This window comes from Sturnira hondurensis, unplaced genomic scaffold (genome assembly GCF_014824575.4).
Source record: "Sturnira hondurensis isolate 20B ecotype Veracruz unplaced genomic scaffold, ASM1482457v3 Scaffold0015262, whole genome shotgun sequence".
NCBI classification, from domain to species: Eukaryota; Metazoa; Chordata; class Mammalia; order Chiroptera; family Phyllostomidae; genus Sturnira; species Sturnira hondurensis.
Genome location: NW_028087893.1, coordinates 1668253 through 1693297, shown reverse-complemented (window position 1 = coordinate 1693297; position 25045 = coordinate 1668253). Strand labels below are relative to the sequence as shown.

At 56.1% G+C, this 25045-nt stretch overlaps 1 protein-coding gene across 7 annotated transcripts; it reads right to left on the bottom strand.

The window, feature by feature from the left end:
* Nucleotides 1–261: 261 nt before the first annotated feature.
* GRK6 (G protein-coupled receptor kinase 6) lies at nucleotides 262–15005 on the bottom strand. Of its 7 annotated transcripts, none has more exons than XM_037064467.1 (16): nucleotides 14795–15005; nucleotides 11113–11208; nucleotides 10081–10193; nucleotides 9898–9975; nucleotides 9451–9551; nucleotides 9053–9163; nucleotides 8892–8955; nucleotides 8611–8751; nucleotides 8132–8322; nucleotides 7304–7341; nucleotides 7124–7213; nucleotides 5579–5787; nucleotides 5361–5498; nucleotides 2170–2307; nucleotides 1951–2085; nucleotides 262–1306 (listed from the first exon to the last, which is right to left on the bottom strand). In XM_037064467.1, the coding sequence occupies exons 1-16, from the start codon at nucleotides 14844–14846 to the stop codon at nucleotides 1253–1255; spliced, it is 1749 nt and encodes a 582-aa protein (XP_036920362.1). In that variant the 5' UTR covers nucleotides 14847–15005; the 3' UTR covers nucleotides 262–1252. The 7 variants fall into 7 exon arrangements, with proteins under 7 accessions (XP_036920362.1, XP_036920363.1, XP_036920357.1 ...); XM_037064468.1 differs by having other exon boundaries at nucleotides 9053–9145; nucleotides 14795–15004; XM_037064462.1 differs by having other exon boundaries at nucleotides 262–1308; nucleotides 7124–7341.
* Between the last annotated feature and the right edge of the window lie 10040 nt (nucleotides 15006–25045).

Here is a 25045-nt window from a genome sequence, read left to right as displayed (position 1 = left end):
CAGAGCCAGACCCCAAGCCTCTGCCCTCATCCCATCCACAACAAAAAGCTGAGAAACCAGGTGAATGAGCCCAAAGGCCACCAGAGCCGGGTGTGCAGCCTGGAGAGGCTGGCCCAAGGTCAGCCCTGGGGGTTCCTGGGCCTTGCTGGAAGGGCTGCCCCCAGCAGGCCCACCTCCAACCCCTTCCAGCTTCCAACAGGGCCAGGGAAGCAGGAAGACCAGGGGGGCACCAGGAGCAAGAAAGAGGCAGGCGGGGGCTGCTGGACAGGTTTGTGCTCAGGCTGTATTCACAGACATGTGGCAGCTCACATTGGACAAAACAAGTAATAAAAACTGGCTTTAAATGTGGGAAAACCAGGGTCTTGTAAGCCCATTCGACCCCAACACTGAGACCAGGACGACCTAGTCGAGGTCGGGAAGGGCTGGGCAGTCTAGGGTGTGGACACTTGGCCTCAGCCAATCCCCTTCACACATCCCCGACACACACACGCACGCACGCACACGGACATAGGGAGGGGTGGATTATTGCTGGCCACACGTGTCTACTGTCATGAGGAAAGTCTGGAATGTTTGAGGGTTGGCCAGGGACAACCCTCTCTGCCTGGGAGGGGGCATTTCTGCAAGAGGGTGTCTTCAGGGAAGGACGCGAGACGAGGCGCCCTGGGAGCTGGAAGGCAGAGGCAGACCCGCCTGGGACGGCCTGGGCAGTGGACTGGTGGGCCCCAGGGTCAGCCCGGTCTCTGGTCACGCTTTGGCATGGGCCCCAGATCCAGCTCTGACCTGTGCTGAGAAGGGCCTGTGTGGGGCCCCAGAGGTGGCAGCCTGTACCCAGGGCAGCAGGGTGGGCACGAGTCTCGCTCTCACTCAGAGGCTGGCGGTGGTGAGCACAGTGCTTGGGCACCCAGGGGCCCAAGGAGCTGGGAGCTTGGCAGCGGCACCTCTGCCAGCTCCGGCATGGGTCTTTAGGATGCTCGAGGCGCTATATACATTCGTACAAATACATAAATACAGAAAGCCCCGAGCTCCACAGACGGGAGCTGAAGGGATGCACCTTTGTCCCCGGGACAGCCTAGGCCTTGCCAAACTCAGCCAGACCAGGGGCCGAGGGGCCGAGGACACTGGGGGACAGCTCCAGCTGTGTTCCCCAGGCCATGCCTTGAGTGGACAATGGGGAGGACCACTGTGCAAAACTGTAAACAGCACTCGGAGTAGCTGCTACCGCCAACCACCGCTGGGGGCCTCAGGCTCAGGGCTAGAGGCGGGTGGGGAGCTCTTCGTCGCTGTCGCTGCAGTTCCCACAGCAATCCTGGAGGGCGGGGAAGACACGGAGGGAGAGAGGCAGAGCGCGCACTGTTAGCCACCACTGCCATCACTGTGCGGCCCTGCCAGGGCAGGCCAGGAGCTGCCCGGGGCCATGCTCTGGGGAGGGGACCCCCACAAGGGGCCTGGACATCAGTGCAAAGGCTGCCAACCACAGGCTGAGGTAAAGGGGGACCAGGGGGACCCCCGGCTTCCAAGGCAGGGCTCCATCCAGCCGCTCTCCCCTGGGGCTGGTGGAGGCAGGGCATGGGGAGACAGATGCTAAGCAAGGCCAGCAGCTTGAAGGTGCCGGGGTGCAGGGAATGGAAGCAGTGGGGGGCGGGGGGAGCGGACACCAGACTTCTTTCTCCCACATCTCGCCTCTGCCATGGAAGGGCTGCCCGTGGCTCCCCGAGGCCAGGCAGAAAGCCAACCCACGGGGAGCCTACACTGCTCACCTCTGGAAAGAGAAAAGAGGCCGTGAGCCCAGCCAGGGGCGGGGGACAGGTGGGAACGAGGCCAGAGACCCTCGGCACCTCTGGCACAGCTGGAGGAGGCCCACTCACAGCACATGCGGGTACGGGCTGGCCTCCTACCCACCGTCCCCTGGGGTGAGGCTGGGGGCCCAGGGAGCACACTGCTGGGGGTTACCTGGCGGCTGAAGAGTCTCTGCAGTAGTCCCTTCTTGGGGGGCGCGGGGGGCTGGCCCCTCCAGTCCAGGTCTGGGGGAACTGCGCCATCCAGCCCGAAGACATTCAGCTCTTGGAAGCACTCGGTTTCCACCATCTGCCATAGAACAGGCAGCTGTGTGGGAACTGCCCCAGGAAAGTTCCCTGGAGCCCCCACCCCCAACCCGTGGGTAAGCCCCACCTCGTTCTGCCAGGGGATAGGCACGCTCCCCGTGGCAAACTTCTGGTAGAAGTCCTGGTCAGTGGGCTCCAGCTCCACACCCTTCACTGTGGAGAACTGTTCGATGTCCAGGACGTCCTTGCAGTAAATGGCCTGGGGCTAGAAGGACAAAGGCTGTGGTCAGGCAGGAGCACCAGCCCTGCTCAGGAGGAGAGCTCAGCCCTGAGAGTCGCTCCAGCTTCCACCTGGTGGCACTCTGCCCCTTGCAGCTCCGGGTAAGCAGTCAGAAACCAGGGACGCATGTGCTTTCTAAGCACGGCAGTCCCTTCCCTTTGAGGCTCAGTTTCCCCTCTGTAAACTGGGGGTCATTCTCCTTCATTGACCCACCCCAGCCAGCCACCTCCAGCATCCCGTGGAACCACTACCTAGCGTCCCCTCCAGCCACACAGTGGCCTGGGTGCACAGCGGGGGGGGGGGGGGNCGGGGGGGGGGGGGGGGGGGGAGGTGAGCGGGGGGGCGGGGTGAGCAAAGGCTGAACCTCAGCAGGTGCCTTTGGCAGCCCCACATGCAGGGCCTGCAGCCGCTCCACCCCCTCATGCTCTTGCAGACAACCAGGGGATTAAGCCCTCCCAGCTCCCACCTCACTCCAGGAAGCCCCTTTTGTTTTCATCGCTATGTTGTCTTCTACACTTGATCTCAGCCAAAAGGCAACACACTGTGTTCTAAATCCTACGGTGAAGGGTGTCAATTAAAACATCACCACATAAAATAGTGCAGTGGGTGCCCTGGCTGGTGTGGCCCAGTGGCTTGGGTGTTGTCCCGCAGACCAAAAGATCACCAGTTCAGTTCTGGGTCAGGGCACATGCCTGGGTTGCGGGCCAGGTCCCCAGTATGTATGTGTGTGTTCTGTGGCGGGGGGGGGGGGGGGGTGGGCGCCGGGGGCGGTCTCAGGAGACCGCCCATCAGTGTGTCTCTCACACATTGGTACTTCTCTCCCTCTCCTTCCCTGCTCTCTAAAAATAAATAAACAAAAATCTTTGAATAGAACAGTCCAGCTGCTTTGGACAAGTCTGGCTATTCCCCCAAGAGAAAAGAAAACCTGTGTCCCCACAGAAACCTGTATGTGCGTGTCATTCATAACAGCCAAAGAGGGAAACAGCCCTAACGAGCACCGACCGATGAAAACAAAGAGAACCGGGCCAGCGCACACACTGGAGTACTGTTCAGTTATAAGACAGAACCGCTATGGGCTACAATACCAATGAACCTTGAAAACATTATGCAAAGTGGAAGACACCGGTCATCCCAAAGGGCCTAGCTTCATGTATATGAAATGTCCGAACAGGCAAATATAGAAAGACAGGAAAATCCATGGTTGCCAGGGCAAGAGGAGGAGAGGGAATGACTGCTAATGGGAACAGGGCCTGGGAGGGGGATCGAGAACGCTCTAAGCTGGGTGGAGGTGAGGGTCACTAAAAGCCACTCAATGGCACTTTAACATGAGTGAATTGTATGGTAATGTGAGTTAAAGCCCAATAGAGCTGTTAAAATTATACTTTCACCTGCTACTTCTAAAAAGTAAAACTCCAAGATATACATTTGTGAACTGCGAATGCCAACCCTGGGCAGTGGGTGGTTTCAAGGTTAAAGGAGATGACGTGTGCGCGGGACGTGCATGGGCGGGGCAGCGCAACCCTGTGCTGGCTCAGCTCCGCTCCCGCAGCGGTGCCCACATCTTGGGGTGCCAGCGAGGCCACATGACACAGCCCTTCAGAGGCGGCAGCCTGCTAGCGGGCCCCCCACTTCCACTCTTCTCCTCTAGGACCCACCGCCCACCCATCACGGTCCTGCTCACTGTTCCCCAAAGGCCCCCATCCCACTTAAAGATGCACCTGTCACACTGACCCCTCGCGGATGCATCATCTCTGGAGGCTAGTCCCTGGCCCAGGACCTCACTGCCAGCAGTTCCTTCTCCCGTGAATGCTCACACCCTGAATCTCGGCTGAGTTCTCTCCTTCACATATTTCAGGCTTCTGCTTAACCGTCAGCTCCGCGGAGGCCATCCTAACACCCCCACCCCCACCGTCATTCCTCATCTTCCTAGCCTGCTCCACTCTTCACCGCTGCACCTCACACCACCCCAAATGTTTCCATTCACTGGTTTATGCTGGCGTGTTCTCCCACCAAAACATGAAGGCAGGACTGGGCCCTGTCACCCTCATTATCGCTGAGGTCTGGCCCCTCTGGGCACTCTGATATTTGTTGAATGAATGAGCAATCACATATATAGTTGAGAGCTAGCAATCTGGTCTGCCTCCCCAGCATTCCTGGTGAACAGGGGATCCAGGCCTCTCACACATGGGAGGGGGAGCGAGCACACGACCTAACCTTGGCCACTCAGAACCTTCCCTGCGACTTTATACAGAAAAGCCTGAATTGAGTGGATCTTCAACAGGCTGAAGCAGAGCCAATGCGTCCTGACACCCTGATGTTAGCTCTGCTCTGGCACTTGCTGGCCAAATGAACCAACAAACTCCATGCTGGGCATAAATCAGACTGAGTTGGGTTTCTGCCACTTGGATTCTGATAATTTGAGGCCATTCCTGCCTACAGAATTCCCGACCCACTGAGACGCTCAGTAAATGGGTGAGACTAGGAGAGGAAGGGTTCAGCATACGGGTGGGAGGCCAGCACCTCCGAGCTCCACAAGCCCGGAAGCCCTTCCCCCCGCTGTTAGGAGCATCTTGGTTTTCCTTTGGGGGACTGGTCTCCCCCACTGGCAGTGTTTCAGGTAGGCACGTGATCTGGGTATGGCCACCCAGGGGCCTCTGGACAACCCGAGGCAATGTGCATCAGCCTTAGGCCTTTTTTCCTCCCTTTTTGAAAGTATTGGGCAAGAGGTGCTCTTTACCTACTGGGGTGGCGGAGCTGGTAGGACGTGGGCTGAGCTGCTGGGCCCCAGTGCCACACCCTGGGGAGAGCTGCCTGCAAGGCAGGACCGCACACAGGCCAGTACTCGGGGAGGGAGAGAATTCCTACCGCACAGGTGGAGCCCAGGTGGGGCTCTTCACTTCTGGGAGCCCAGGGCACTATATTTTGTTGGCTAAGCCATTTGAAGTGGGTTTTCTCACAGTCAAACTGAAGTTGTCCTGACCTCAAGAGCCCCCAGCTCCACCCTGGCTCGGTCCCGCCTTCGAATGTGCCCCACTCACGTCGGGCTTGAAGGGCGGCTCCAGCATGCCAGCTCCCAGACGCTTGAAGTTCAGTTTCTTAAAGAGGGGGTGCTCCTTCACCTCACGGGCACTGCCTCCACGACATCCCAGCCGCTCGGCTGGGTCCTTGCAGAGGAGCTGTGGCAGGGGAGGGGGGTCAGGGTGGCCTCGGCAGAAGTGCCCCCTGCCCGGCCCAGGCATCCCGCCGGCCGGCGTACCTGGGAGCAGAGAGAGCGGGCCTGTGGGGAAAAGCGGTCGGAGTACTCCTCAGGCACCTCCTTCACCAGCCGCTCTACCTCCTCCCGCTTAATCTTCTTTTTCCTCTGCTGGAAGGGCGACTGGCCAGCGATCATCTCGTACAGGAGGCAGCCAAGCGCCCACCAGTCTGGGCTGAAGGTGTACCGCTCATTCTTCACCACCTCTGGAGCTGGGCGGAGGGCACAGGAGTCAGGGGTGAGCAGGAGACAGGGGCGCCCCAGGAGCGCCCAGTGCGAGTCACGGCAGAGGATCAGCTCCAATACCATCCAGCCAGGCCGGCACCAGCAGTGGCCCCGTGGGGACCGTGGTGAGGAGGTGAGCACACACCTCTTCAGGGGGAGCTGACGTGGCCCAGTGGGGGGCCGGGTCTTCTAACTGTTCAAAGTCAGAAGTCCGCATTTTTAGTGGGAAGCTGTCTGGCTTATTCACTGTTGGCAACAAATTCTAATTGTTTTAAAAGTCACTTGAAGCATAATCAACGTAATTTTTTTTAAAAGACAAAATAACCCAATAGTTGGATTGACTGGCTGGGTGGCTCAGTTGGGTGGAATGCCATCCTAAGCACCAGAAAGTGGCGGGTTCGATCCCCACCGGGGCACGTGCAAGAGGCAACCAACCAACGTCTCCCACACGTTTCTCTCTCTCTCAAATCAATAAACATACCCTTGGATGAAGATTAAAAGAACTTAAAAATTAAGTTTTGCCCCAGCTAGTGTGGTTCAGTGGATTGAATACCAGCCTGCAAACCAAGGGGTCACCAGTTCAATTCCCAGTTGGAGTGCACGCCTGGGTTGCAGGCCAGGTCCCCCCAGTGGGGGTTCATGAGGGGCGGCCACACATTGATGTTTCTTTCCCTCTCTCTCTCCCTCCCCTCCCCTCTGTCTAAAAGCAAATAAATAAAATCTTTAAAAAAACTTTTCTTGATCAAACCTCAAATGAGGACCGTGCAGCCACCAGGCTGTAACCTGTGGGCTCAGTGCTGGGCCAGGGAAGGGAGGAGGAAAAGGCACTTGCTAAACGCCTACACTGCCTGTGGGGCGGGGACCTTGCCTCTGCTGCCTCTCCACCGCTGGGACGGCCCTGGCACCAGGTGTGACGATCAGTCAGGGACAGTGAGGCCAGGGAAGTGCAATGTCCGGCCCAGGCACACACCGCCAGCAGAGCCAGGGAAGGAACCACCTGCAGCTGGGGACTGTGTTCTGTGTCAGGGTCCCAGAGGGAAAGCTGGGGCCTCATCTCGGCCCCGCCCCACATGGGTGCTCCCACTGAGGGCGGGCAGGTCAGGGGAGTGGAGGGCCGGGGCCAGAATCGCAGTCCGAGTCCCCTTACTGGTGTCTCCCGAGAGCCCCGCCAACGGGCGCTCAGTGAGTGCTCAGCGAGCGAGGGTAGTGGCTTCGCGCGCTGTGTGGGGCCAAGTCCTGACCTCCGGGTCAACAGAAGCGGGACGATAGCTCTCTCTAGTCCCTGAGACACAGGACACTCCCAGACAAAAGTGGGGGACTCACCCATGTAGCCCACGGTGCCCACTCGGCCTTTGATGGTCTGGCCCTCGGGCACATGCACAGCCAGCCCCAGGTCGGAGATTCGGATGTGACCTGAACGTGGAGGGGAAAGTGGGGAGCCCGTTAGGCAGGTGGGCAGGACCCCACCCCACTCCACCCTACCTCTGTGGCCCCCAGACCCACCATGGTCATCCAGTAGGATGTTCTCTGGCTTCAGGTCCCTGTGGGGAGAGAAGGCAGGGTCAGATGCTGCTCACGTGCCAGGCGGCCAGACAGGGCCACCTCCTCCCAGCTGGGTTGCCTCCTGGGACGAGATGCACAGAAAGGTGCGGAGCCATTTGCTGCCAGGGTGGCAGACAGCCCTGCCCTCCTCCCACGGCAGCCCCGGCTCAAGGGAGCAGAAGAATCTATGGAACCGGGACCCTGGGACTCACTAGGCTAGTGGAAGGCATCTGCCCGCCCCTGGCAGCTCCCCAGATATTATCAGTACCCTTCCTCGCCCCAGTTTCAAGGAGCTTCTCCTGGTTCTCCCCACAGCCCTTTGGCGGCTGCCTCTACCTTTCCTGTCTGTCAAATGGGGCTGCTCATTCGTCCCCTCCAGGGCTACTGGGAGCCCCCAAGGTAATCACCCCCAATGACAGTAAGGGGCAGAGCTCTCACTGCTGAGCCCTGCATGCCTGCCTCCTGGCTCCGGTGTCTTTTATTGAATTATTTCATTTGGTCCCTATGACAATCTGTCAGGCAGGAATCATAGCCTCTGCTTTCCAGGAAAGGAAGCAGCACGGGGAGCAGGAAGTGAACTGGCACAAAGTCACAGGAGTGGGGGACGACTCCAGGCTCACACTTGTGTCAGCCAGACCCCAGACCCCAGACCCTGCCTGGAGTGGGCAAGTGTGGGGCCTCCAGCCAGCGTGCCACAGGGCTCAAAGGGGTTTGTGGCTGCAGGGCTGCCCCAGCACACCCTTGCTCTCCCACCGCGGTCACTGGCGCCTGGTGGCGACAGAGCTGCACCTGTACACAATGCGCTCCCGATGCAGGTCCTCCAGGCCACAGCAGATCTCGGCTGTGTAGAAGACGGCCCGTGCCTCTGAGAAGCCAGCCTGGCCCATGTGGTAGATATGGAACTTGAGGTCGCCTCCGTTCATCAGTGTCAGCACCAGGCACAGCGCGTCCTTGGTCTCATAGGCATAGGCTAAGCTCACCTGTGGCCGAGGGGACCCGAGCCCTCAGGCAGGGCTACAAGCCACCTGGTGGTGGGGCTGGTGCCAGCCACCCCCAAAATCCTGTTTAGTGCCACTCCAAGGGACCCAGCCTGCTTCCCAGGCCTGGTGTCAACACCCCAAGCCTGCCCTTCTTGGGCATCTCCAAGAGTGGGAGGTGGTACCCAGAGGGGCTGAAGGGCCGGGTGGGGGGAAGAGACCTCAGCGCAGTGTGTGGGGAGGGCCACCGCATGGCCAAGGGGCGGGACAGGGTCTCCTGTCTGTACTTACTACAAACCTACTGTTCACTTTCTCCAGAATCTGCTTCTCGTTGAGCGCCATGGCCTCTCCCTTCCGCTTCTTGATCCGCTTCTTCTCCAGTTTTTTGCAGGCATACATCTTGCCTGTTGCTCGCACCTGGCAGGCACACACCTACAGCCAGGGTGGATGGGGCCAATGGAAACCAGCTGTGCTCTTGCTGGGGGTACAGGGGCTCAGGGTGGGGGAGGGGCTTGTCCAGGACCCGTCCTCCCCGGCCCATGCACTCTGCAGGAGTCTGACCTGCCACTCACCTCCCCAAAGCCACCTTTGCCCAGGACCCGGTACTGCCTGAAGGTGTTTTTGGTCACTGGCTGCCTGTGGGCAAGGGTTTAGGAAGCAAATGGCTGAGCAGGGGTCCAAGTGGCAGCCCCAACTGCCTGGCCTGCTCCAGGTCAGCCTTTGAGGAGCTCACCTTTCCAGCCACTTCCACTGCAGGAAACGGTTGAAGTAGATGCTGTCGAGGTAGTCGGCAAAAGGGGCCACGCTCAGGTACTCGTGGGTCAGCCTGCAGAGAAGGCCCAGACTACTCACTAGTCAGCTTGATGGACCGGGCCCCTCCTTACATGCATGCTCAGCCCAAAAGGCAGCATCCTCAGCCAACCCTCCAGCTAATCCACCTAGGACACCTGTGCTGAAGTGGAGGATGCCACAGAGAGTGGAGGCAACCTGCCCAAGGTCACACAGCAGGGGCAAGACTGGGATGAGAGGCTGAGCCCCTCCACCAGCAGCTGAGCTGTTCCCAGTCTTCAGGGCCCACAGAAGCACCCTCCGTGGGACTCAGTTCTGGGCCTGCGGGAGGCAGCGGCTTACCGGGTGAGCTCTTGGAAGAGGTCTTTGCAGGGCCCCTGCTCCAGCCGCTGCGTGCAGTTGGTCACCATCTGCTGGGGGATCTCAGGGATGAGGTCAGGACCCTGGGGACAGGCCACAGACAGGTCAGTGAAGGGGGCCCCTTGGCCAGCTGCCCAGTCCTAGGATAGAGACAGCAGGTATCTCTGGCCTGCCTGTACTGGGGGCGGCTGCAGGCCAGGGGTGTGTCAGCCTGTCTGGTTGCTGAACTCGGTTCCTGCCTCTCCCCTGGAAGCGGGAGAAGCAGAGCCACCAGCAGGCTGCCCAGCCACCCTTGCAGGCTCTGTGTCCACAGTGCTGCCTGGTGGGCCTTGGGTAGCTCCAGGGCATCTGTGTCCAGGTGGCAGTCACTCCTCTCCCCACCACTGAACTCTGCCCGCTGCCGTCACCCCTCCATCACTGCTCACTCACCGTGTGGCTCAAAAAATTCTGCATTAGCTGCTGCCCGCATGCCTTCCTCTTCTCATCAGGGGTCACTTCATACTCAGCCTGCAGGGTGGGAGGTGGAGAGGCTTGAGGTCTGGGGGAAGTACCAGGTGCGGGGTGCCGGGGCATTCAGGCCTGGGACCCCCGTCCACCCTGGGCTGCACTCACCACCCCATCCAGGAAGGCAATGCAGCGGGTCAGCTCAGGCCTTGTCGCGCAGAACTCTCGGAACAGCAGGCGCCCGATGGGCTGCCGCTCGCACAGGCTGTGGTAGTCACGCTCTGCAGGCAGAGGTGGATCTGCTGGGTTCCTGGACTTGGAGCCAGCCAGTGGGGCGCTCCCATCCACACTGCCAGGCCCTGGGCCCCAGCGCTGTAGTGTGGCGCCCTTTATCTCCTTTAGAACCCTCGCCACGGCCCTGAGCTGGGCACCCTACGACATCGTAGCTTGGGACTCTGAGGCCCAGAAAGCCTCAGCGATTACTCCAAGCTCACGCAGGCAGCAGGAGTATGGCTCCAGAACCAGGCCCCTCACCTCCCCCACTGTCTCCTGGTTCACACCACTTGCATTTGTCACAGTGTCGGGGCTGGGTGTGGTCTGAAGTTCCGGCCAGGCCCGGGCTGGGCCCACACCTGCCTCCTGCCTGGCGAAAGTACGGGAGGAAGCTGTGGCTTCCGGTGAGCACTAGGCTAGGCCTCCTTCCCAGGCAATGGAAGCAGCTACAATCTACTTGCCCAGGTGGGAGTTGTCGAGGGGCCTGGGCAACCGCGATGCTGCTCAGACTTGGGGCCTCAGTCAGGATAAGCAGGAACTGGGCTCCTGGTTGAGGCTTTGCTGAGCCCCTCAGGGCCGAACTGGGGGGTGCTGAGCACAGGCCTGAGGCTCCCAACACGGCCGATGGTGGACTGGCTCCAGCCCCTACTAGTAGCACCCCTGTCCCCTAGGCTCTGCTCCCCTCAGACTGCTCCAATTTGACACTCCTGCTCCCTGCCCTCACCCACCTGCACCCTGCCGTCCCTTTTGCATTCTGCCCTCCACCCACCACAAGCCCAGGAACTGAAACCGGACTGGGTGGCGCAGCCTCAGCCTGCCCCGGACCCCTAACCTTGCCGCTCTGCCCCAGGGCGAGGTCTCAGGGGAGGCTCCCTGGCACCAGCAGGTCCTCCTTGCCTCAGCACCCGGTCCCCACCCAGGCCTCACCGAGGCTGAGCCGCAGCTCCTCGCACTGGCTGATGTGAGGGAACTGCAGCATCTGTCGCCATTTCTTGCTTTTGCCTTTGCGATTCCCACTGCCACCTGTGGGAGCAAGCAGGCAGGAGCTGAGTCTGGCCACTACCACACCTCCTCTCCACCCTCTGTGCGGTCCAGAGGCCTCAGGGCCCAGCCCAGACACGGCTCCCTCCCTCCCTCCCTCCGGGCGGCACCTCGGGCCTTCCTTCCACAGGTTCCCGCACACCCTCCCTGGGTTCCAGGGCACACATGCTCCCCTGAGCCCTCCTGCTAGGGGTCCCTGGACTGCTAGAGCCAAGAGGATAGAACTGCCAGGCCACTGGGGAGGGTGGGGTTTTGAGGCAGCCTCGGCCAGCCTGCTGTTTTCCTAGCCGGTCAGGTTTCCCAGGCAAGGAAGGTAGAAAAGAACATGACAATGAAGGGACCTGTGTAAGTCAACACCCAGAAGAGAGAGATTCTAGGACATATGGGACATGCCTGAGAGCTGCCAGAGCCAGAGGACAACCTGAGTCACCAGGCCCTGCGTCAGGGCTATCAGACACTCAAATAAGGCGGCAGCTGGGAGGGTTAGCACTCAGGATGCCACCCCTGCACACAAGGGCTTCCCTGGCCCTGATACCTGCCTCATTTTACCCAGCTGACCCCTCAACTGCAGCTGCTGAGACCAAGGTAGCAGCTAAATGCCTACCACAAAGCCAGACAGGTACGGTGAATGTGGACCAGATGGGTGACAACAGGTAGAAGTGGGGAGTGTGGTGAACGGAACCAGGCCTGCCTGTTCTGACAGGGGCAGCTGCAGCAGTGCTTCAGCTGCGGCCTGGCTGCTGCTGGGCAGGAAGGCTGGCTTAGTGTGGCCACCTCTTCCGATTTCTTAAAAGCCTCTGAGAATCCAAACTGTTACACGAAATATTGATCCCTACTTTTTAAAAACTCCCACTGCAGCCAAATAAAACATGTGAAGACAGCTAGCCAGATGTGACCCATGGGCCATGAGGCTGAGAATGGTGGAAGGGGCCTGAGCCTCAGAGTCACAGATCTTGGCTGGAATCTCCAGTTCACACTCTGGGCCCAACACATTCCCACTATAAGCCTCAACTTCTCCATGTGTGCTTCGCATCCAAAGCCACCTCCAGAGGTGTTGTGAGGGTGACTGGCAATGCCCGTGTCCAGCACCCATTAAGGTGATGACCACAATGGGTGGGCCCCAAATCTGACTGGTCAATTGCCTCAAGCTACCACTGTCCCTTGCCTGGCCTCAGCTTCCCCTCGGGTTTGCCCAGCCTTGTTTCCATCGGGCCTCACTGAAGGCAAGTGCCGCAGGAGCAAGGGGCTGCCTTCTAGGGAGGAAGCAGGGCTGGGTCCCTCGATGTGCTTCCTGACCCAAGCTGCCCAGAGGAGGAAGTGTTGTTGCAGGGCACCCATTGGGAAACCCACTAGCAGCCCTCTGCAGCCTGCACCCAGCACATCCCTCAGCCATTGCTCCACTGTGAGTAAGCAACAGACCCCCAACCCTGGCCAGGCCTCCCCAGAAGAGGAACTCCTCCCCCACCCCTGTGGGTCCCTCCCCCAATCCTCCATCGGCCTGCCTGCCTGCCTCCCCCATCCATCCGTTACTTCCTCCTCCCCCTCCGCCCAGCCACATTAAGGCAGCAGCAGAGTCACATGCAAATATCCTGTTCTGGAACTGCCACCAGGGTCATTGGGGCTCCTCCCCAGCCTATATGGACCCCTTGCTGTGACTCTGGGCATCTGAAAAAGGAAGGGCTACACAAGGGCTCACACCCCCCAGGGCCATCCCGCTTCATCCTCACAGCAGCTCTGCCTGACCTGCCCAATTTCATGAGAAAACAGACCCTGAAGTGAACCAAGTTGTCTAAGACCACAAACCTGGAAGTACCAGAGGAAGGATTTGCACCCGGGTCTGAACACATACACCAAGGGTTCTCAAACCACTTAGGGCCTAAGACCACTTGGCAAGCTGGCAAAGGCTCAGCCCCAAACTGTTGGCCAACTCAGAAGGGGATTTCTATGCAGCCAGTCCACGGGTCAGGGGACAATAGGGATTTCCTTTAGTTTTCATGTCCTGTCTCCAAACACAGCGCAAGAAGGCTACTAAACTTCATAGAGAAGAGATGTGTCTAGAGCCAGGCAGGTGGGAGGGACAGAGCCAGGTGGGGTGAAGGTTCCCTAGGGGAGGAACAGGTCCCCAAACTGGCCATACCCCCTTATGCCTCACCCGCACTCTGGCCAGGCAAGGCAGTGCTCTCAGCAAGCCTGAGGCCTGAACTGGCCACATCCCTGAGAGGAAGGCCTGGCCAGGCTCTCTTTACCCCTCCTCCCTAGCTTGCTGGATGACAAGGCAGAACAGAATCAGCAGATGCCCCCAGAGGCTGGGAGGAAGACTGGGTCCCTGACTCGATAACGGGGGCAGGAGATAAGGAAGGCTATGGACACTGAGGACCCAGCTGGCCATGCCCATGGCCAGGCAGCACCTTCCTGGGGTCAGTGCCCAATGGCCAAGCAGAAGGCACCAGACACTGGGCCAGCTGGGGTCTCTTCTGGGTTTCCTATGGGCTGTGTAGGGAGAATCGTGTGTCCTATAGCTGGGTCAGCCACAGACTTCCTCTGCAACCTGGGGGACAGTCCCTGCAAAGCAGTGCAAAAAGATGAAGCAGAAGACTCTTTCAGCCTGGAAGCCCAGCAAAGAGGGGGAAAACTGTCATGATCTCCCTGTCTTAGAGTTCCAAAAAGGAGGGTCTCCTTCACCACTGGTCACCAGCACCCTGGACAGGACACAGCGCAGAGTGGGTGTCTGGTGAGTAAGTACCAAGGTGGACAATAGCAGGAGAGGGGCAGACCAATGGCCAGGCAGTGAGGACCAGGTCTGACCCTTGTGTCCCCAAGGACACTCTACAGTAGATGCCTACTAACATCTGGGGTGGCAGCTGGAGGAGCTCAGCACGAGTTCTGTTCAGACTGGCTCCCTGGGCCAGGCCTTGCACTTACAGCCCAGCCAGCCCAGCAAGCTCTCTCCTCTCAACGCTGCCTCCCTTATTTCTGTGCCTGTTCCCCCCACTAAGCTGTGGGCTTCCTGAAGGCAAAATTCATGACCCATTCACCTCTGTCCCCAATGTCATGAGGCCCTGAGAAACTGGCAATCACGTTGGTACCACATGTAACCAGCAGTTTCCCCAAGTCGGATATTCGTTCATTCATTCTCCAAACCTTTACCCTGCACGCACTTTGTGCGGGTCCAGGCTGTGCGCTGGGGCCTAGAGCCGGGCACGTGGGGGTAAGCTGTTCCTTTCTGAGGCATCTTCTCACCTCTCTCCTGGGATAGGCCTCGGAGAAGCTCTCCCGGGTCTCAGGTCTCACCCTTCCCTCTTCCATTCTCTCGGTTCACCAGACCAGCTCCTTCACCCACTCAATCTTGCCCGCCGCGAGGGCGGAGGCCTGACCCCCACCCCTTCCTGGGCCCGGCTCCCGAGGGCAGGTGCGGAGGAGGGCGCCGGGCCGGAAGGACTAGTGTCTGCGAGGGGTGCGGGGCGCAGAGCGCGCTGCCCTAGGGGATGGGGTGGCGGGATCGGCCCGCGGAGCTCAGAGGCCGCAGGTCCGTGTTCTTTGCACTCGGCCGCCCTCCCGGTCGCCTCACCTTCCCGGGCCTTGAGAAGCACCGTGTTCGCTACGATGTTTTCGAGCTCCATGGGCTGCGGCGCCTCAGGGCCGCGCCGCCGGCCGGGATCGCGCGCGGGAGCCCGGGCCGGATGGCGATCGGCGCCGCTGGGCTCGGCTCGCAATGACCGCGCCGCGGCCTCCGGGGCCTCCGGGCCGCCGCCGCCCGCAGCGCACTCTCTGCCCCCTCCCCGGGGCCACCCTGTTGCCGGCCCGCCCCGCCCCACCCTCTGTTTACTTTACTTGGCCAATACTCGGGCGGGCACTCCCCGCGCCGTCTCCCCATTAGACAACCTCTTCCTCTTCCCCCGCCCCCAGAGCCACGGATTCGCTCAAAGGGGTAGGGAGGCGGGACTTAATGCGTTACCTCTTCCTGGTTGGTTTGCGGTGGAGTTCGGCCCCTAGGTTCGAATTTCTGAGCCTTAGTAGGTTACCGAACTGCCAATTAGGGCCGAGCCCTCAGTTTGGACACGGAGGTGTGTCCTCTGGGTCTAGCCCCGGAGGCCGGATGTTCAGTCGTGCTTAGCAGTGCACTCAGATTGGGCCACCAGATAGGGGTGTGGCCCGGGTCCTTTTGGCTCGCCTCGGTTTTTCTAGGGTTTGTAGGGAGAGGGTACACTTCATATCCTGGACCTCTGCGGCCGAGCTGCCAGCTGCTTTGGGCCGCGTTCCTTTGGGTCGGCCCATTCTGGGAGGGCGCACATCGGAAGAGGGGAGAGGCCCAGAAGAGGCTGAAGGCCTCCCCAGCGGCTCCCGGCCTCCGGGTCGGCTGCTACGAATGCCCCCGCCCCACCCCCACATCCGGATGTTGTGATTTCTTTCCACCCACACGGCCTCTCCAGCCCTCGGCCTCTGCCGCCTTATAAGGCAGCGCTACCACCCCGAGACGCAGGGATGAGCTCACACCCATTACACAGGTGGGAACTGCAGCGCCAGAGGCCCAGTTGATAGCGAGAAAACAAGGCCAGAATTTTACAGTTGATCTCCTTCTAGTTCAATATCCTACCCCCTCCACCCCTACTTCACACACCAGAAAATGGAGGCTTGCCCAATCCCGGTTCTGCTTGCGAGTAAGATTCAACTGGGCTTCTGTTACCTATCCATTCATTCGTCGAAAAATACAGAGCATCCACTTTCTGCCAGGCACCAAGCCAGGTGCTGGGGAATGCAGTGGTGTCAGCAAGGTAGCCAGGTTTTCTGCTTATAGGCTAGAAGGGGGATAAAGATGATAATCCTGCACATTAAGAATGGACTCACAGCATGATAAGTGCTGTTAAGACTGCACATAAGTAAAGGGAAATCTCATTTAAAATGGAGTTGGGATGCCAGGGGGAGCCCTCTCTGGCACTACTGCTAGAGGTTAATTCGGACCCCAAAAGGAAGGGATTTCCACAGGAAGAGACACTTTGCATGTTGACGCTACTTTATGGGTGCAGCAGGAGGCAGGCCGATTTCCCTTCTTACCCTGAGCTCTCCCTTTCCTCCACTGGACTTCTCATTTAAAACAACCTCTCCCAACTTCCTCCCTTTTCTCTACAAAATAATGTTCCTTTCCTTTGCTTTTTGGATTTGCCCATGGTTTTGATATATGCTTGTCCTGCACTTCAATTCTCTACTACTCCTGAATATACTCCTCTTGTTGGTAAAATGGCTGGCTGTTTTATTTTTTATGATAGCAAGACAAAAGAAGAGTGGAGGGGAATGACTCGAGTATGACAAAGTTCTGGGGAAGAGTTCAAGTAGAGGCAACAGCAAGCGCAAGGGCTTTGATCCTAGAGTAGGTCTGGTGTGTTCAAGGAGCAGGAAGGCCTGTGTAGCTTCAGGGCCCAGGGGTCCCACTCGAGATGAAGGGGCGGGGACATTGGCTAGATTGTGGAAGGCTTGACAGGCCATAGTAAGACGTTTGTGTTTCTCCAGTGCAATGTGAAGCCTTTGAGAGGATGATTGATACTTAAAAAGATTGCTCTGGGTAGTGGACTGTAAAGGGGGCTGGACTGGAACCAAAGGGACAGTTGGGGGCTACAGAACCCAGGCAGAGAGATCATGGTGGCTCGGGCCGAGACAGTGGGTAGCGGTGAGTGTGGAGCAGCAATGTTCGTGTTTTCTTCATCTCGTGACACACATGAGCTAAAAAATATATTCTGTGGCACACCAAAAACTCTATTTTTTGCTGATCTTACAAAAAATAGGTATAATTTTGATTCACTTACATCAGATGGCTATCGTTGTGTTGGCTGTTGTTGGTTTTTTTATTTGACAATCTAAGGCAGAGGTCCCCAACCTTTTGGGCACCTGGGGCTGGTTTCGGGGTGGAGGGCAGTGGGGCAGGGGACAGGAGACAACGCTCAGTGCCTGCCCCTTCTCAACTCCTGATGTGAAGCCCAGTTCCTAAGAGGCCTCTCACCAGCCCCAGTCTGAGGCTCAGGGGTTGGGGACCCCTGGTCTAAGGGAAAAGAGATCAGTGCCCCTGACTAAATAGTTAGGTATTGTATGTCTTAAAGATTCTTGCAGCACACCGGTTGAAAATTGCTGATATAGAGGAAAGTACATAGATCTGAGACACATTTGGGAGTAAAGGTAAGTACCTTGTAAGAGGGAAACCCATCTAGGAGGACAGAGGGGCAGGTGTCTCGCCCAGTGAGGGCTATTGTGTCCAAGTGAGACCTGAGAGTTAAAGAAGAATGTACAGGTTTCAGCAGTAACTGGAGTGGGGAGGGAAAGAGCCTTCTGGACAAAGCGCATGTGCAGAGCTCTGCAGAAGGAGGCAGCCAGTGCTCATGCACTCGCCCCTGACTGCAGAGCACTGGGCTCAAGTTCCAGGCACACATTGGAGTGGGCAGGGGTGCGGGGGTGGGGGAGTGGAGAAATGAGGCCAGGCCTCTGAGGGGTCAGGATCAGGGAGGTCTTTGGGAGCCAGGTAAGAGTTTAAACTTTATTGTTAGGGTATCGGAAAGCTGTCGAGAGTGTTTGAAGCCCGGGAGCAGCGTGATCAGATTTGCTGACTCTGAGCCACGCTGTGGAGGACCTGCTAGGAGTGGGGATCAAGGGCTGGGAGAGAGGGCCTGAGGCTGCCTTGCAAATCTCCTGTTCTTTTGGTGCCCAGCCTCCAAACACCCCTCCTCTTTAGGAGAAGACCCATGAAACACAGAGACAAGCCCTGTTTTCCACTGTGGAAATTAAAGGGGAGGCACAATTTTCCTCTCTAAGCTCCCTTGTTGCTGCTGCATGTTTTCAAGTTTTCCAGTTAAGTGCTTGTATCCAAAGCAAGAGATGGACATTAAGACATCAGCGGGACCGGTTAGGATTCACGATGGAGGCAGTGGAAAGGGAGGGGGAGGTGGCCAAGCCAAGCTCTTTCTGGAGCATGAGGATTCGGCAAGCCCCCAGGAGCAATCAAGGTTTTGTCTGCCTGTTGCTTAGAATTGCCTTCCCTTGTTCACAGCCCAGAGTAACGCAGGGGAGAAAGGCCTTTGAGGAGGAAGCGTTAGGGAGAGAAATGACAGCGCCCCGTGCCGGTCAGTGGCCGGGAGTGACCACAAACAAGGGGCCAGGTTGAGAGCAACCTTGGAGCTGGGATAAACAGGACTTGGTGATTGACAAGCGGTGAAGAGGGGAAGGGGTCACGCCGAAGTCTCAGGTTTTGGCTCTTCAACCCATTCTCCATCCACGACCAAAATAATCTTTTTAAAAGGGGAAGTTGCCACCCACCATCTGAGATTCACGTTTCTAGGAATTTATCCTACAAATATAATTGCACGCACACGCAAGCAAAACAAGAAATGAATGTTCAGGTTATTTTTCTCAGCATTGTCCAGAAAGATGAAGTGTACTAATTATCCTTTCTGCGGGGGTTACTGAGTTACTTTTTGAAGGAATGGTAGGCATGGAAGAACATAAGTAGGTGATTTGATACAACCTACAGAAGAGGGAAGGCGCTGCAGAGGGCATGCACTGCCTTGGCGACCAGGGAAGCCCCACCCCCAATCCGGACCCCTGGCTGTGGAAGTTGGATATGGGCTTAGCTCTCCTCAAAGAGATGCTCCAGCCCAGGGAGAGCCTCTGCTGTGCAAGCTGGTTACGAGGTCACCCAATTCTTTGATGGATTTTGCCTGCTCATTCAGGTAATGAGTCTCCAGGAAGTCACACAAACGGGGGTCTTTTTTGTCAGCGGCCAGTTCGTGCAGTTCCTGTAGTGACTGACTCACACTTCTTTCTGAGTGTAACGCATATTCACTCCGTTGCATTCAGCTCGTTCTCCCAGTCGTCACGGTCTGGTTTCTCGGTATCCTGAAGGGAGACTGGCCAGTCACCTCGTTGGTTCTGCAGTTTCTCGGCATGTTCCCTCTCATTAGATCAGGCAAAGTTCTTCAAAGAGTAAGACAGGGACAGGTAGACATAGGAGGCATAGAGCTCTGGCAGTGGATGGCATCCTCCAAGCCCTTGGGGGTCCAATCTGAGTGGGTGGCAGGGACCTCGGGCACCCGAGGGCACTGTGAGGGGTGCAAAAAGAGGGCTGCACCTCAGTGGCCGGAGGGGACAGGAGAGGGTGCAGGGCGTAAGCACTGCTGAAGCAGGAAACTGTGGCTACTCTCAGCCAAGACTGCTCTGCACTAATTACTCTTTTTTTTAAAAAGATTTTATTTATTAATCTTAGAGGGGAAGGGAAGGAAAGAGAGAGAGAAATATCAATGTATGGTTGCCTCTCGTGCGTCCCCTGCCAGGAACTGGGAACTGGCCTGCAACCCAGGCACGTGCCCTGACTGGGAATAGAACCGCGATTGTGTGGTTCGCAGGCCCGAGCTCAATCCACTGAGCTACACCAGCCAGGGCTAATTACTCTTTTTTTTTTAAGTAGAAGAAAATTTATAACAAAGATCTGAGTACAAAGCCCTGTCTGGTGTGGCTCAGTGGTTTGAGCACAGGCCTGCGAACCAGAGGATCGCAGTTCGATTCCTAGTCAGGGCACATGCCTGGGTTGCAGGCTGATTCCCTGCAGGCCAACTCCCAGCAGGGGACGCATGAAAGGCAACCATACATTGATGTTTCTCTCCCTTTCTCCTTCCCCTCTAAAGATATATAAATAAATAAAATCTTTAAAAAAAAGATCTGAGTACAAATAAGTAAAACAAAAATATAAGATAATGGCCCTGGCTGGCGTAGCTCAGTGGATTGAGCACAGGCCTGTGAACCAGAGGATCGCGGTTCACTTCCCAGTCAGGGCACATGCCTGGGTTGCAGGCCAGTTCCCAGCAGGGGACTCATGAGAGGCAACCAAACATTGATATTTCTCTCCCTCTCTCCTTCCCTTCCCCTCTAAAGATAAATAAATAAAATATTTTTAAAAATATATAAAATAACGTCTAATAAAGAAAAACCTGATTCGTTGAAAAATAAATAAAATGGACAACCTAATAGTAAGACTCATCAAAGAGGAAACAAAAATGAATAAAATCAAAAATTTTCCCCATTGTTGTTCAGTTACAGTTGTCCCCATTCCTCCCCTCCGTTGTTCTCCCCTGCCCCGTCCAACCCCAGCTCCCAAAGACAATCCCCACCCACTGTTCTTGACCATGGGTCCTTTGTACATGTTCCTTGACCCGATCCCTCTCTTTATTTTATATTATTTATTTATTTTTAGAGAGAGGGAAGGGGAGAGAGAGAGGAGGAGAAACATCCGTGTGCGGTAGTGTCTCTCGTGCACCCCCTACTGGGGACCTGGCCTGCAACCCAGGCAAGTGCCCTGACTGGGAATCAAACTGTGACCATTTGGTTGCACTCAATCCACTGAGCCACAATCCACTCCTTCTTCATAGTGACTTTAAGGTACAGGAATACTATTTACCTAAAAAACAAAAAAGTTCAGCTGCTCTTCCTGCCCTGATATAGACCATCTCCAAGATACACCATTAAATGAAATAGCAAAGCACAGAGCAGTGTGTAAGTTTCGCTACCATTTCTGTGGAAAGCATCAGGACACACTAGCTTGTGCTGCAGTAATGAATAATCTCTGACTTAATTTCAGCGACTTAAACCAAGTCTACTTCTCAGGTTCACACATGTCCAATGGAGGCTGTTGGGAGGCGGAGAGACTCTCCAGGGTCGTCCATCAGGGACCTCGGGTGACAAGGGCTCCATCTCAATTTGTGCTTCCCCCACGCAGCTGTGAAAGGAAATGTGAATCCCCTGTGGCCTTGAAGGCTTGCAGCCGGAAGTGAGGCAAGTCCCTCCTGTCTGCAGGTCATTGGTCAAGGCAAACCACGTAGCCACAGCGGACTTGAGCAGAGTGTGGGGTACAGCACCACAGGGAGGATCACATTTTCCAAAGATGAGGGTGACACTGAGCTCCCCTCACACAACACTTGGGTAGTGTGACCTTGCCATCACCACACCCAGATGTGGGCTCTGATTCCCTGTCCTGAGCGACCCCCGTCGTGGGTGGAATCCGAGGGAAGCGGTGCACACGCAGTCGGAAGCTGGGTCAGAAGGGGCTGTGTAGCCCGGTTCCCTGGCAGTGGTCACTCTCCGGAAAGCTTCTTCTGAAATGTTCCCCTGGAATCAGTAGCGATTGCATGACGAGTCCAAACAGGATGGAAAGGCCACGTGGGGGTGCACCGTGTGTACGAGCAAGGAAGCCTCCGCGCAATGGTTCCAGCTCCCGAGGTTGGAATGAGCCCTAACCATGGACCTGTCCCCAGCTGAAGGCCACATTTGTGGAGGGGAGACAAAGTCATTGCCACTGTGTCCTGCCTAAGTCTGGACCGATAAAATCCATGAGCATGATAAAATAGTAGTGATTTTATGCCACTAAGTTGGAAGTGTTTTCTTTTTTAACATAGAAACTGTCACCTGGCCCTGGCTGGTGTGGCTCAGTGGATTGAGTGCGGGCCTGTGAACTGAAGGGTCGTCAGTTCGATTCCCAGTCAGGGCACATGCCTTGGGTTGCAGGCCAGGTCCCCGGTAGGGGGTGTGCAAGAGAGGCAACCCCACACTGATGTTTCTCTTTCTTTCTCCCTCCCTCCCCCTCTCTAAAAATAAATAAATAAAATGTTTTAAAAACCATATAGCATAAAAAATAATTACCTGGAATAACTGTTATTGGTAATAATGTTATTGGTTATAGTTGTGAGCAACACTCATCAATGACTAAAGATGGATTTGCCCCACAGGCACGGACACGCAAGGCGGGGGAACACTGGTTGCTTCTAGGAAGGGGACTAAGTGGCCAGGGACAGGTGTGGGAGGGAGGCTTTCCCTCATCAGCGTTTTGGACTTTTAATCTCTCTTTTTTAAAATTGATTTTTAGAGAGGGAGAGGAAGGGAGACAGAAAGAGAAACTTCGCTCTGTTGTTTCACCTAGTCACGCATTCATTGGTTGCTTCGAGCATGTTGTGCACCGACTGGAGAGCAAACCCGAAACCTGAGCGCAGCCGGGACAGCCCTCTGAATGCCTGACCTCCCAGCCCCGGGCTGAGCTTTGCCTCTCCTCTCACAAGGGCGCATTGCTTATTTTAAAGACAATCAACCTGATTTTATCGCTCTCCTATTCCGAACCCTCCAGCGGCCTCCTGAGATGGGCAGCCTCACAGGAGGCCCTTCCTCTGACCCTGGGGTGGACCCAATGACTCAATTCTCTTTAAAATATATATTTTATTGATTATGCTACTATAGTTGTCCCATATCCATCCTTTATTCCCCTCTGCCCTGCACACCCCTCCCACATGCATTCCCCCCCCTTTAGTTCATGTCCATGGGTCGTACATATATGTTCTTTGGCTTCAACATTTCCTATACTATTCTTAATATCCCCTGTCTATTTTCTACCTACCATTTATGCTTCTTATTCTCTGTACCTTTCCCCCTCTCTCCCCTCCCCCTCCCCACTGATAACCCTCCACATGATCTCCGTTTCTGTGATTCTGTTCCTGTTCTAGTTCTTTGCTTAGTTTGTTTTAGGTTCAGTTGTTAAACTGTGAGTTTGTTGTCCAGTGACTCACTTCTAAGGAAAAGAACGTGCAACAGCGTTGGAGGGGCACTTCCCAGATTAGGTTACTAAAAGGCTGTGGCTTCCGTTTCAGGCGCCCCCTCTCACCTCCCGGCTGGCCCACCCTGAGGGAAGCCAGCTGTCCCGTTGCGAGCTGCAGCCTGGCCAGAGGCTGATCCAGAGGCACCCAGTTAAACAGTGACCAGGTTCTCCACTCACAAAAATTGTGGTACAATAAATCTTTGTTGTGTAGACTGTTGAATTTGGGTACAGTTTGTTATCTTTCATTAGCAACAATAGATGACTAATTTACTTCCCATTACACATAAAACTCAGCCCTGGTGGGTGTGGCTCGGTGGACTGAGTGCTGACCTGAGAAGCACAGGGTCGCTGCCTCGACGATGCCCAATCAGGGCATGTGCCTGGGTTGCGGGCGGAGTCCCTGGTGGGAGGGTGTGCGAGAGGCAACGACACACTAATGTTTCCCTCCCTCCCTTTCTCCTTCCCTTCCCCTCTAAAACAAGATAAATTTAAAAAATAAAGCAAAACCCAAGCCCCTCCCACAGCCTACCAAGGCCCAGCCCGATGCGGGCGGTGCAGCTCTCTCCCGCGCTCTCCCGCTCCCCCTCCCTTCCGCTGTGCTTCCAGGTCAGCCACTCGCTGACCTTCTCTCTGCAACCTCCCTGAGCGGCACTGTCCAAACGCAGCAGCCGATAGCCATGTGCAGCTATTTAAATTAAAACAAACTCAAATGAAATAAAAAGAAAATTTCGTTCCTCAGTCACCTCCCGAGTGCCCAGGAGCCATGTGTGACAAGTGACTACCATCCCGGAAAACACACAGAGAATTTCGGTCACCACAGGAACTGAAAAGTATGCATAGGTGACAGCTCTGACCTCAGGTGCCTTGGAATCCCAGGGCTCAAGTGGCATCACTCGGTATTTATCCTTCTGGTATTCTTTTTTTTTTTTTAAGATTTTATTTATTTATCTTTAGAGGGGAAGGGAAGGAGAGAGGGAGAGAAATATCAATGTATGGTTGCCTCTCGTGAGTCCCCTGCTGGGAACTGGCCTGCAACTCAGGCATGTGCCCTGACTGGGAATCGAACTGCCATCCTTTGGTTCACAGGCCCGCACTCAATCCACTGAGCTACACCAGCCAGGGCTCTTTTCACTATTCTGACTCTGCTTTCAACCTGTGTTGTTTGCATTGCCAGGTAGGTTTTCCCTCTGAGATGTTAAAGATGGGTGCCAGCAGTACCACCCTTACTTTTTACCAATGTGGCAACTTATCTAAAGAGAGAAAGCCTCTATCTTTTAAAAAATGTTGTTTTAATTTATTTAGAGCAAGGGGAAGGGAGGAAGAAAGAGAGGGAGAGAGACATTAATGTGCAGTTGCCCCTCGTGCACCCCCTACTGAGGACTTGGCCTAAAACCTAGGCATATGCCCTGACTGGGAATTGAAACTGTGGACCCTTTGTTTTGCAGGCCGGTGTTCCATCCACTGAGCCACACCAGCCAGGACAAGAGAAATCCTCTATCTTGATGATTCCAGCAAAAATCCAGGGGTTGTCCCTCAATGGCTTGATTTGAGTCAGGTGTTCATCTTGAACCGATGACTGGGTGCAGAGAGAGGCAGCGTGTTCCCATTTGTTAGGTCTGGATCACATGCCCTCTCCACCCCCAGCTGAGGAGCGAAGTAATCTTTATTGTTTCTTTAAATATTTTATGTATGTATGTATGTATGTATGTATGAAAGAGGGGGGAAGGTGGGGGGAAAGAGAGGGAGAGAAATATCAATGTGCAAAAGAAATGTCAATCAGTGATCGAACCCTCAACCCAGGCATGAACCCTGACCAGGAATCGAACCAGTGACTTTTCACCATGTGAGACAATGCCCACTGACTGAGCTGCATCGGTCAGGGCTGGGGTAATCTGTATCTTGTCCATGTTGATGAGGAAGGGAAGGCGAGGGGGTCTTCCTCGAAGGAACATTGAGCGGCTAAAAGGGTTCCTGGACTTGATTCCGTCCAGTGTGTAGAGACTCCCTCACACCAATGAGCAGTCCTCAGACATGGGGTCCCAGAGGTAAAGGGCTCAGTCCCGCAGGGCAGGGCTGCCTTACCCTTCACCAGCCAGTCCCAGTTACTGCTGTGCCTGTGCCCGCCTGCCTGGGAAGGGCTCCGCTCCTTAGGTGTGACTGCTTTGCTGGGTGGCTCACAGAACTCACTCACTCACTTGATTACCAGTT

Coding starts and splice junctions, on each gene's coding strand:
- GRK6 (XM_037064462.1), bottom strand. CDS start 14,846: ATGGAGCTCGAAAACATCGTAGCGAACACGGTGCTTCTCAAGGCCCGG. Junction 11,209..14,794: donor GCTTCTCAAGGCCCGGGAAG/GTGAGGCGACCG, acceptor TTGCTCCCACAG/GTGGCAGTGGGAATCGCAAA. Junction 8,323..8,610: donor AAGTGAACAGTAGGTTTGTA/GTAAGTACAGAC, acceptor CCTCGGCCACAG/GTGAGCTTAGCCTATGCCTA.